Consider the following 12,571-nt stretch of genomic DNA (forward strand, 5'->3'; position numbering starts at 1 on the left):
CCTAGCCGTTAAATTTTTGGGAAGATAGCAAAATTGAAATTTGATAATTATTCGGATACATTCTCTTCGTAGGAAATATATTTAATATGCATATATGTATGTAAGCACGTACGTGAATTTCCTTATAATTAATTCTCATACATAGATACATACACAAACGAAAAATTAAAATATTAGCAAAATATTATTTTACTTAAATTATATTTTAAGATACTCGAATAGTAATAAAATAGATGATTGCTGATAGGAAAACGGAAGGCTCCCAACTGAACTATAAACCCTATATTCGGAATCTTAAGAGCTTTCATCAGTCACATATATATAGCCTTGTTGTTGCAAGATATTTAAACGTTTCTCAACAGCATCACGATCTGGAATAAAACAAAAAATATTATAATAATTTGTACTTTAGCTTATTTCTACGATTTACATTTATTCAATAGCATTTTATCCTGAGGATGATTGCATTTTTGAACTAGCGAATGTAGCAGTATATGTGCGGTGTTATAGCGTTCAAAACAATTTTTTGTATTACTAAGCAACTCGTCCAAAGCAGCGGCCTGACACTATAAAAATATAACAAAAAACATGTATTTTTATTTAACGCCAAAAACAATTCTGAAAGTACTAAAAATAATATCAATCAATGCAAAGCTTACCATATCTAAAGCATAATCATAGAGAATTTTATCGGCTGTAATGTTGAACGCATTAGCTTTTTGAAGCAAACCGGAACCATTCAATCTCTTAGACTCAAAGAGAATCGATCGATATTTAGAATTCATTGCCAACAAAGCTATAAAAAAGAAATACATTTTTAAACTTATATTAACGTGGTATTCAAGTATATAAACATCATATTTTATACGTCGATATACATATATATACAAAAGTTGCATATATTTATAATACATTTTTATTTGCTCACCATTCTTAACATTTGAAGAAGGTTTCAAGCTTCCGCTGCGTAGCTGTTGAGATGCTAAGTTTAAGCCACTTGAGAGGAGCTGTAAAGCACGCACCAATAATACCAATCTTTCAGCTCGTTTGCAGTGTTCAGGTGCATGTGGCGGTATGGATTGTTGATCGTTTGATGTTCCACCCACAGCCATGACGGCTGAAAGAGGTGCGCAACGCGAGTCTGCAACTTCTTGGATACAATCAGTAAGAGCCAAAACAAAGTTCAACTTTGATAAAGTCTCATTATGTTCGCGGTCCAAAAGTGTTTCTTCCGATAATTCAGGCGCATGGAAAGTATGAAGTTGATTGCCCTCTGTACCGGTAGCACGACTACTGGCTGTATCCAAAAGACTTTGCAAACCTCCTGTGGCACCGAGCTCGGGTAGTGTAAATGCGCGCGGACCCAATACGGGATGTTGGTTATTATTCTCTGAGCCACAAGAACCGGAGCCAATCGAATTGACAGAACCAGGTGCTACAATCAACGTTGGGCTACCCAGTGTCGGCAATTTAGCCAATACAGAAGGAAGAATCGGTGAACTGTGACCTGATCGTCGTAGAGGGGATTGAGTCTGGGTACCTGGACTTACCTGCCAAGTACATGGAGCACTTGGTGGTGGTGTCTCCGATAGTGAACTACCCGACGCAGAACGGCGACGGGCGGGCGGTGTACCAATAGCAAATTGAACCGCTGGTGGTGAAATGGAATTAATATCGCTGCTTACACTATTTTTACGATGTTCAGCGCGTTGTTTTACACTAATAGGCTGTGACCGCGGAAATTGTGTGACCACACTGGGTTGTTTAGGGGATGTTGCAATTACAATCTCGTTGCAAATATTTGGACGTGGTCGTTGAACTTTATCACTATTAACATTAGTACGACCCGCAGGCGACGCATTGCTCCCAGATGCAGTATCAGTGGTATTTGACGAAAACCGACGAGCTGGAGCAGGAACTGGTTTGGGTTCAGATATTGGTAGACTGTTTGGTCGTAGTGGGTTTAATTGGTTTGCTGTTTGTGCAGCCTGGCATGCTGAGTGCCTAGTTTGAAGGAAAGAGTAACGTTTAGGTATATTTAATTTACCATATGTACGTATTTCGTACTTCTTCTCATATTCAATGACATTTTGATCCTCTGGTAGATTCTTAGGCACCAGAACAAAATCATCTGAATCCTCTGGCGACCCAGACGAATCGCTGTTGTTTTCGCTGTCACAAAGCACCCCAACATTTGTAATGGTAGCACAGATAGCTGGATTTTCCGCAATTGAAACTAAAAATATATAATATATTTTAAGAACAGCTTCTCGTGACACTTTTAGTCTAAGATGTATAAATTTATTTAATATATTTGATGTAATTGATTTTTATATATTATATTTAAATACCGCTTACCTGAGGTATCATCCGGTTGTGCTGTAATAGCATCAACATTAGCCTCAGGAAGCTGCAGGGGCTTTTCATGCAGCTTTTGAGAACTTTTCGGTTTTACTGGAATAGTATCCAAACTCATCTGCGGGGGCACATCAGCTGAAATCATAACAAACATGCTCAGTATATATATCCATACAAATATAATTGTATATATGAATTTAACTTACTAGGTGTACCATATATAGGCGATTTCCCCTGTAAGAAACGATGACTGAAAAAACTCTCAAAAGAGATCCGATCCTTGGCATTGCGCCGCAACAAACACAACAGTAAATCTCGCAAATCAGGTGAGACACCGCTTGGTATTCTGTTGAATAATAAATAAGACTTATTAAATATATCAGCAGATGCAATATTTTTTTCTTATTTACAATGTTAAATACAAATATAGAATATTTTTTTTTTTTTCTTTCCAAGTCCTTACTTTGGTGCCAAGTTGGCATTTTTTTCATAGTAACCCTTTAACTCATTAGGGGTTTGTGCAAAAAAAGGAGCTTTGCCAGTCAAACATTGGTAGACAATTGTACCCAGGGACCAGAGATCAGCTTTAGCATCATATTGTAACGACATGATAACTTCAGGTGCCTAAAAAAATTGAAAAGGATTTATGATCTACATATACATATGTATAGTTTGATATAAAGTTTCGCTAATTACCATATACATTGGAGACCCACAAAGTGTTGCTGCCATAACGCCTTCATTCAAAAAACGTGCAAACCCGAAATCCGCTGTGTGGCCAATTACAAAATGCAATATACCATAAATTAACGCAACCAAAAATTCTTTAATATAACTGATATTTTACCTATTTTCAGTGTGATTTTCGATGGCGTAGGCAAAGTTTTGCCATAATTGTGTGAAAGCAAAATATTTTGTGGCTTAAGATCACGGTGGACTATTCCTTTGGTATAAAGTGCTTTCATGGCACCGGCTGTAGAGAATCACATAATATGGACATATGCATATTATTACAAATCATTTATTTTTATTCAACTTACCCAACTGTATAAGAAAGAGTCTGACAGTGTCTTCACTTAAAGTGCCCTTAACAGTGAGGTAATCTGCTAAATCACCGCCATTACAATACTGAAATTAGTCAGAAGTATAACAAAAGATAAATACACCGACTTGAAATATTTAATGAAGTCTTGAAAACATCCTTCCATAAAACAAAAACACTATTTGTATATGTAAATAGTAAAATGAAATCGACCAACATATCATAAAAGTCCGCAAAATAATTTTGGATGATGGTAGAGTGCAGTTGTTCGAGATACTCTAATTATAATTCCGAGACTCTAAAGATATCAGAAAGACGTGTTGATAATATTGTGTATAAAAATTTGGATATGCGAAAGCTCTGTGCAAAGTTAGTGCCTCTCGAGCTCACAATCCTTCAAAAACAAAACCGAATTGATGATTCTGATTGAGCTGAACTGTCGACAGTCAGCCGAATGGAAAAAAATGTACGATCCCTATAATCAAAGTATTACGCCATCGAAGATAACTAAAGAAAATTTGATAATAAAATCAAATTTCATCAAAAAAAAATTATTCCTACGCTAGCCTACGACTTTTCAGTGCACCTGTTATATGTACATATACCAGTAGATATTCGAAACAGAATTGACAAGTATGCATGCTATGAAGAAGCTATGTTTTTACTAAGTCAGCAGACGCACGAACACGCTTGTAATGTAGATCGAGTTTAATAGAGGAGTGGAGGTTTCTTCCAAATTATTTTTAATTTCTTTCTCTCTCTCTCTCTCTCTCACTCTCTCTCCCTCTGCCTCTCTTACTCCACCATGTTGCCCTCCCTTGTTTATGAAAAAAAACTTCTCAAATTGGTCAGTATTAAAAAGCTTGCATAGCAAAATCAGTGAATACTTTGCGCTCAAATGGAACTGTTGTTATTTGTTTGCTGTAACTTCCAGCAGCGTGCATGATTTTTAACTTCAGACATTCATACATATATGCATACAGATGTATGGTTTGGGTTGAAATGACATTCAGACGTTCGAAAAACATCGAATTCATCACTTGATGGATGAAATCCGCTGATCACTTTCATTTCGGTAACAAAAATCGGTAGGGTTACCTTAACTGTGGCATAATAAAAAATTTAGTAGTGCAAAAGCTATACTGAAACACACAAATAAAATAAAAAAAATGTTTTAGAAGAAATGTGTAATTCAATTCAGCGGAGAGTGTTTGGCATAATACAGTATACTAGTATAAATGCTTATACGAACATACCTGCATGCATGCATTAAAAAGTGCGACTCCAAGCAATTAAACGGAGCATATATGTATGTACTATGCATGCATATGAATATATCTAAATTAAAAAAAAAAAAAACAAAGCCTTAATCGAATCACTTGAATCGTTCAAAGGTTAACATTTTGTGATCGACAGCGTAATGGCGATAATATAAGCAGCCCATACAAACAGTGCACGATTGCTTCGAGTACAATTGTACATCTACATATGTTCGGACGTGTATGATACATTCTCGGCTTAGTAATCAAGTGAAGCAATACTAATTTAAAAAAAAAATAAAAATAAACCCCTTTGTCATGCATATTTTTATATTTTAAAACTAATCTTACAATTTTCCTCTATTTTTTGCCGGTTTTGGCTTTAAAAGTTTACTTAAGTTCATATATGTAAATAATTAATTGCAAGTATTTCACAAAGTTGAATAAAATGTTCTTTTACATACTGTTCATATACTTATTATAATCAGATTAAAAAAATAATAACTTGAAAGAATTACAAAATAAAGACACAAAGTTTGTGCACAGGTGTCGAAACGTATCATGTAAACCGTGATCGTTGTACATAATTCTTCGCTCTCTAAATCTGGAAAAATGCTTCAGAATAATCAATTAATATCACTAACATTTTCTTAATGTGAGTTGGAACTATGTAGACATTTGTTTAAATGTTTATGTTATCTAATTTAGGAATTATAACTTTAGTGATGACCGAAAAAAAAATAAATAATATTAATTTCTAAATTAAACTTACAACATTATTCAATTAAATTTGAATCAGTGATCGCACGCAAAGTATATTATAGAAATGTAGCAATATGATTGCTGAAAACCCCACTGATTGTTATATATTTTTCATATTCTTAATCTACTAACCTATGTCCCTTAAATTAAACAAAAAAAAAAACAAGTTTTAAGTGACTGGAAATACGTACACATATCCTGCCGTAACTATTCTTGCCACACTCAAGGAAAATGCACATTTATTACAAGTTTGGATTGTTCCTGATATTCATACTCAGCATAAGGTAAAACTGATAATGTTATACTCTACATGTTATAAAAAGTATTGTAAAATGTGCTAGAAATGTATATCAAGGGTATATATTAAAAACTCAGTTTCTTGCTACTTGTTATCTAAGTTATAGACGCCAATAAGGCAACGAATCCGCATAACTTTATGAGCATATAGCAGAATCGATCAAAGTCGGCAGGTTCTAAAGTGCAAAGTACTCTTACACATAGTATTTGATTAAAACTACAATATCTAAAATTACCAAATTGATGGTACGCAAATATGTATGTATATATGTACATGTATTACGTATTTTCCGCACCCGTTGAATGAATTTATCATAATTATAAATTTATTTGTGCTAATTACTGATAACTGAACATTCGGTAGAATACAAAGAAATTGATGTTTATATTATCAGAAGCGTAATTATTTTAATTTGTTAAATAAGAAGTTGAATCAAAAATAATATTTGATAGTTACAAAGCATTGTGTGAAATTAACAAAAAGAAGGTAATTTATTTAATGTAAAAATATTTTCGTAATTATCTAATGTACTTAATATTCGAATACCTCAATTTATGCAATTACTATATTTTTGGTTTAATAATAATAATACTAAATAAAACTGATTTGTTTACAATTAACACGATCTACATACAAACATATACTAGATGGTAACTGTATAATTATTTACTTTTATACCACTTATATAGTATGTAACTACATACATACTTATGTATGTATGTTCTATTTTAAAACTGGAGACAGTAAATATCTAGTAAAAAGAAATCAAATAAAGTTTTTGTATTTACTTAAACATACCAAATTAAAATAATTATATATACGTATATATTGTTCTTGTCTTGAATTATTAGTGCGCCCTTTACAAAAGCAGCTCCATCAAACGTGTCTTATGACAATAACGACGACTATTATGAGGAATATTATGATGAGAATGGTCTAGAGCAAAAAGATAACCTAACAGTAAAAACAACTGATATGGAAAGCAGGATTTCGACGACAATTAGAACTATTATCGTTATTCCAACAACAAAAAGGATATTAGTTTCATTAAACAATTATACAACTAGCAGTCAGGTGTTGGAGCCCAAATGTCCCAAAGACTGCCACTGCTTGGATAACTTTAAGCGCATACTGTGCAATGGCCTTGGTTTGACGAGAGTGCCAAAAAACCTTCCAACTACAACACTATTCATCGATTTAAGCCAAAACAATATTGGAGAATTACATATTGAAGATTTCGTAAATATTTCTAAAGTTCGTGAAATCAATTTAAGTTATAATCAACTAAAATTTATTGATAAATCGGTAATTAATTAAACCAATTTGTATTTTTAGCGATTACTATAATAAAATATTCTTTTTCAGATATTTGAGAGCTTAATTAATTTACAACGACTTCAGCTAACAGATAATAAACTAAGACAAATCGAGCCAGCAGCTTTCTCCGGCACAAGTAATTTAATTGATCTGGATTTAAGTAACAATTCTATATTGTTAAAAAACGATGGCCCATTCCTCATTCGACCTGGCTTAATTAAATTTGCTTGTCGTAATTGCAGTTGGACTGAATTCTCTGATGATACATTCTCAGGATTAGCCAGTTTGCAGTCTCTAAAATTGGATTTAAATAATTTTTATAAGGTGTGTAAATGCTTTGTATTTATATAGGCATTTTGCCTTAGAAACCAAAATTTTATATGTTTAAAGTATATAAAGAAATTGTTTATATGCATATGTATGCATGTACATAGATTTGGTATAAATATAAAATAACTTCGCTTTTCGAGCTTACCCACCTCAAAGCTCATATCATATGTTAATTGACGTTCTCTATTCCATTGTCATTCTGACAGAAAATCAATGTTAAAGCTTTTTCACCGCTGCAGAATGTTACTAGATTGTGGTTGCCTGATTTGGAAGCAGAGAGTGTGACAGAACTGTGTAATTTATTAACAGCTATTGACAATATAAAGTTCGGGCACTTTGAAATCAGTTGCTTTGAATTAGTACTAGGCACTTCATTTAATGACAGCATTGTGGTAACGGATCCACCATTCATTCAAACGGAAATACCACGAGTACCTAATGAAGTACCACAATTAGCAGTTACTGGTGGTTCGGTGCAAGCAAAGGAAACAACGGAAGAAATCAGTACTAAGATTAAATATGCAAATGTGACTACTAAAATACCAACAACGAAAACAAAATCGTCAAATCCAAAAGAGATCAAAATAGAAGGTAAGGGTACTAAAAGTGAGAATGCATTAAATTATATTGTATTGAGTCTTAGAAAATAAAATGGAAGGTATCAATGTCCACTCAAATTTCACAAATTCTACGACTGCGAGTAGAATGGAAGATGATATTAACATTAAGAAAATGTCGGTCATACTAACAGGTAACGCTTCAACTATCTTAAATAATATAGTAAATACCAGTGTCGAGCAAAACGAAATCAAAACTTCGGTTAAAACAAATAACACCGTCACAGGACATATATCCCAGGATATGGTAAACATACTGCTTATATGTAAGTAGTAATTAATCAAATACACATTTATTATATTCAAACCTTTTCAGGTATTATTATTATAGCAATTGTTGGCATTATCATTGGTATAATTTGCCGAAAGGATGTTGGTGGAATCAAAACTAAATGTTGTCGAACAAAGAAACCGGATCAAAAAGATCAAGTACATCCCCCTGAAGAAATTCCACTAAATAAACTATCATAAATACAGGGCCTAATCAATAAGAAACAGTTCTTAATTTTTCATTAAAACAATAAGCGAAGAGCAAATAATTTAACTTCCAACAGATAAATATTTCAAATATATTTAGTATGTAGTAATAACTGTAATGATAAGATCTAAGTAATCATATTTGATGTACCCGTTAGCGATATTATAATTAATATGATAAGTTTAGTATATCATTTTCCAAATAACTTCTTAACGCATGTTCTTGTACTCAAAAATACAACGTTAAGATTCCTAGTCGCATTCAGAAATATTTGTAAAATTTACGCACAATACACGAACAACCACATGTACATATGTAATACGGCAGGTATCAGCAAAAGGATTATTTGTTTTCCAAATACATACACATTTATAATAGTAAACATTAATATTAATAAAAAAAAATATATTATATGTATAATAAAATTCTGAATATTATAAAATTTCATATGCTCCCGAAAGTATGTTGCGTTTTCATAACAACACCGTTCACATGACAGAATATACAGAGGTAAGATTTCCCAAACTTACATTCTAAGACTAAGACAATGGAATTGTTATAACAATTATCTAATTCCCATTTGGATGGTAAAGTTCAGATTAACTGTCATCGAAATTAACTGTCAGGAGGCACATGAAACATGCGGTTTCGACGGTGTCGACGACCGTAGGGAGAGGGGTGTTAAATGAGTGGTATTAATTAGGCATGCACAGAGATGGTTAAAGTCTTGTGGGAATCTATTGCATGCAGGACTTTTATTTGGTATGTCAGGGTAAATTTTGGATAGGTAGAAGTTTAAACTGCTAATTTGACAAATACGACGATATATAACCGTTGTATGAAGTAACAGTTAGAGTTAAAATGTCATAAGTAATTGCATTTAGCTTAAGCTATTACTATAGAACCTACGAAAAACTACTGTAATTGAATATTAGAGAATATTTATCTTGGCAAAAATAAAAATGTAATTTTAAACAAACACAAATTAAAAACTTACCTCCATGACCAAGTTGACGCAGTCTTGTGATTCTTTACAGTCCAACAACGCCACGACATTCTCATGATGCAACTCTGTTAATTCTTTTAAGATTTTTATTTCTTTTCCAAGTAAATTTTGAGTTTTAATCAATCCCTTTTTAGTTATACATTTAATAGCCACTGGAAAATGTTTCTGAAAAAATACACAAATTTAATTAAAGTATAAAAATACACATTTAGAATTAGAAATTAGTCAAGGTGTGCCTTGCGGCCAGTGGCATTTGTATCTTCCCTTTATAATCCTTGTGGTTGAAGCCGAGTCAATGTGCTTTGTGTACGGTACACTTGTAAATCGTACTCCAATGAAGTGCTACACATTTCAGAGACAAGTATGTACATATGGCAGAAACAATAATTCTCTGCAGAAGCTAAGTCCACCTTATACATATGTATGTCTTTGTGTCTCAGTACACAGATTGGCAACCGATATTAGAAATTTATTTAGATGTTCGTAGGAAGAGGAATCAAAGGCAGACCAGACACAGTACAATTGCGATTGATCATTCACCATAATATTTTATTTCAATACAACCATATATGGATATGTATTAATCCAAAAACATTGTTTTTCTTTTTACATACAATGTACATATATAATAATTATTATTCTCCACTTCAATTACAGTATGACAGAATATATATGTATGTATACCAATAGGAATATGTATGTATAATTACGAAGTGGGAGCATCTTCTGCCCTTTAAAACTTTGGAGTGAAGTTCAACACATGATGTAAAATGTAAATATGTACATACGTATAAGAATTTAATACAAAGGTATATAAAAATATTTCTGCATATTTACAGATGTATTTTAAATAAAAGAATACATTCTCCTCGAATTCTTGTCAAGAAGTAAATTCTCCAGATTCCATAAGTTTTTGTTTTATATGTATTTGTTATCAAATGTTCTGTCACTTAAATACTTAAATATTTTGACTCAAAGACAAATAAATTACACATACCTTGCGATGACGTCCCTTATATACGACGGCAAAAGCGCCATGGCCAAGCATATCCTTCGAACTATATTCATATTCTCCGACAATGTTCATTATGTTACACCGAAATGGAATGAAAGTACTACAATCTTATTTACTCTTTAGTACATCTGTTTGCAATCGTTACGAAAACAACTGATATTTAACACTTAAGTATGTCATTAATTGTAAAAAGAAATAAACTAGTATATGTTTATAATCCGTCAATATGGACGTTTTACTTATTCAACACTAAAACTGGATGAAATGATTTCAATATATATGCAATTATTATATATATAGGAATATTGCTGTTACATTTATGTGGAAAATCAATTTTTCATTGGCTAATTCTATTGTTTACTATGTTATCTTTCGCATCTGATATATTGGGTTTTATTTAATCATTCACGAATATACGGGAAATGTAAAATCGAATTTTTCTGCGTTATTCCGGTTACAAATTATAGCATATATCTTTAAAAAATTTTTCTCTCCATAATACGTTTTTAGATAGAGAATAAAATCAAATTGCTTCAAGATTCACTGTTAGTTTATTTCACTCATTAGCATATCATGTGCTATATTTTCACAGCGTTGAACGTTCCTATTAAAAGCAACGCAATAATGTATTACACACACCTAGAAATTAACTAAATTTTCAAAAGATTAAATTCTAAACAATGTTTTCCTAACTTTTCACTTTTTACATCAATTTATGGCCGCTGAGCAATAAATATGACCATCCAAAATGATAAGTGCGAAATTTGTTTCGCAGTTCAATTACATCCAAAACGAATGCGTATATATATCAGATGTGTACATATGTAAAAAATCTCCCTAATTGCAGCGAAAGCACAAAATTTGACATATTGCCAGACTTTACGTTCTCTACGAATTTTGTTGAAAGGCACGTCAGATGACAGTCGAAACAGAGAACGTCTAATGTAAATTCAAAGTTCTCTGTTTGACAGACGAAAACAAAGAAACAAAGTAACATAACATACATATGTATATATGTATAAAAAGTTGAATTTTGTTCAAGGCACAGCGTGATATATAATCTAGTTAAAGATGCTGTATTTCAATAATAAAAATCATAATTGGTCCAAAGTATATTTGGCCACATTTCGAAAACCCAATTTCCAATATAGCATTTAACTCTACAAACACCACATAAAATAAAAATACAACCCTAAAAATTCTATTTTGACAAATATCGCGCAAATCGACATATTCATACGTGCTTAATATGCAGCACTGTGTTGGAAATATCGAAAGGAAGTGAATTCACTTTGATTGAAGTTTATTATTTCCGAGCAAAGTTTCTCTGCCTGGACATAGTCTAATGGAAAACACAAGAATTAAATGCACAATATCTCCTGCTGTATATTATTATCATTGTACAGTTCTATGCCTATAAAATAATTATTTTCGTTTTTCCGACGAAGCTATTATTGCTATTATATCGATGAATAATGGACATCGAAGGTAATTTAAGAATATTGTAAAGGAATACTAAATTTGTGTAATCTAAAAACTTTCAGGGGACATAATTTATGAAGGCTTTGCAGAAAATACTGCTTCATCTTTGTCTCTTCAATTTCAAACATTGGCAATTAAATTTACTCATGAAAAGAATTTAAGAACGCGGCGCAAACTTTTAGAAAAGTGTAAAAATCTTCTGATGGTTTTCAAACGAACAGTTCTTATTAATCGTCGTAGATATCAACAAAGGATGCAACGGCGACAGTCATTACTGCACTCTTCTTTTATGCAACATCTATTGGAATTAGAAACAAATTTTTTCGAACTCCTTCCAATACCTAAAATAAGTGACATTCAATTAAAAATAAACGATGAAACTCAAAAGTAAACTTAAACTCAAAAATTATGTATCGGCCAATCTTGTAAGTATATTACCGATTTATGAAGTGGGACATCTTGCAAACAGCCTTGCACATGAACAGAAAGTAATCGAAGTTTCCATAAACATAGCATACATTCGGATTGAATAAATAATTCTTCAGAAAATTAAATTGTAATGATACAAACGAGTGAAAAATATTTTTGCTCCTAATGCAAATAGTTT

General features: G+C 32.2%; 2 protein-coding genes across 26 annotated transcripts; one reads left to right on the forward strand and one right to left on the reverse strand.

Moving 5' to 3' along the window:
* Positions 1-47: 47 nt before the first annotated feature.
* Positions 48-11,335, reverse strand: LOC105227413 (serine/threonine-protein kinase unc-51). 15 transcript variants are annotated; one of them, XM_029550648.2, is made up of 14 exons: positions 11,190-11,332; positions 10,465-10,737; positions 9,459-9,632; positions 3,399-3,486; positions 3,206-3,331; positions 3,055-3,128; positions 2,822-2,982; positions 2,565-2,704; positions 2,359-2,493; positions 2,068-2,236; positions 929-2,004; positions 660-796; positions 431-566; positions 48-371 (listed from the first exon to the last, which is right to left on the reverse strand). In XM_029550648.2, exons 2-14 carry the CDS (start codon positions 10,552-10,554, stop codon positions 295-297), a joined length of 2,583 nt encoding a protein of 860 aa, XP_029406508.2. In that variant the 5' UTR covers positions 10,555-10,737; positions 11,190-11,332; the 3' UTR covers positions 48-294. The 15 variants fall into 15 exon arrangements, with proteins under 15 accessions (XP_029406508.2, XP_029406507.2, XP_029406510.2 ...); XM_029550647.2 differs by having other exon boundaries at positions 11,176-11,323; XM_029550650.2 differs by having other exon boundaries at positions 10,465-10,610; positions 11,176-11,321.
* Positions 4,269-8,921, forward strand: LOC109579619 (slit homolog 2 protein). Of its 11 annotated transcripts, none has more exons than XM_049456965.1 (7): positions 4,270-4,709; positions 5,368-5,705; positions 6,571-7,024; positions 7,085-7,360; positions 7,573-7,957; positions 8,004-8,249; positions 8,300-8,921. In XM_049456965.1, the coding sequence occupies exons 2-7, from the start codon at positions 5,653-5,655 to the stop codon at positions 8,452-8,454; spliced, it is 1,569 nt and encodes a 522-aa protein (XP_049312922.1). In that variant the 5' UTR covers positions 4,270-4,709; positions 5,368-5,652; the 3' UTR covers positions 8,455-8,921. The 11 variants fall into 11 exon arrangements, with proteins under 11 accessions (XP_049312930.1, XP_049312922.1, XP_049312920.1 ...); XM_049456963.1 differs by having other exon boundaries at positions 4,270-4,488; XM_049456966.1 differs by having other exon boundaries at positions 4,270-4,488; positions 5,459-5,705.
* Positions 11,336-12,571: the final 1,236 nt, after the last annotated feature.

Source organism: Bactrocera dorsalis, chromosome 5, assembly GCF_023373825.1.
Source record: "Bactrocera dorsalis isolate Fly_Bdor chromosome 5, ASM2337382v1, whole genome shotgun sequence".
Classification (NCBI taxonomy): domain Eukaryota; kingdom Metazoa; phylum Arthropoda; class Insecta; order Diptera; family Tephritidae; genus Bactrocera; species Bactrocera dorsalis.

Coding starts and splice junctions, on each gene's coding strand:
- LOC109579619 (XM_049456965.1), top strand. CDS start 5,653: ATGCACATTTATTACAAGTTTGGATTGTTCCTGATATTCATACTCAGC. Junction 7,958..8,003: donor AAAAGAGATCAAAATAGAAG/GTAAGGGTACTA, acceptor TATTGTATTGAG/TCTTAGAAAATAAAATGGAA. Junction 8,250..8,299: donor GGTAAACATACTGCTTATAT/GTAAGTAGTAAT, acceptor AAACCTTTTCAG/GTATTATTATTATAGCAATT.
- LOC105227413 (XM_011206743.4), bottom strand. CDS start 10,554: ATGAACATTGTCGGAGAATATGAATATAGTTCGAAGGATATGCTTGGC. Junction 2,237..2,358: donor ACAACCGGATGATACCTCAG/GTAAGCGGTATT, acceptor ATATATTTTTAG/TTTCAATTGCGGAAAATCCA. Junction 372..430: donor TAAAATGCTATTGAATAAAT/GTAAATCGTAGA, acceptor GTTTTATTCCAG/ATCGTGATGCTGTTGAGAAA.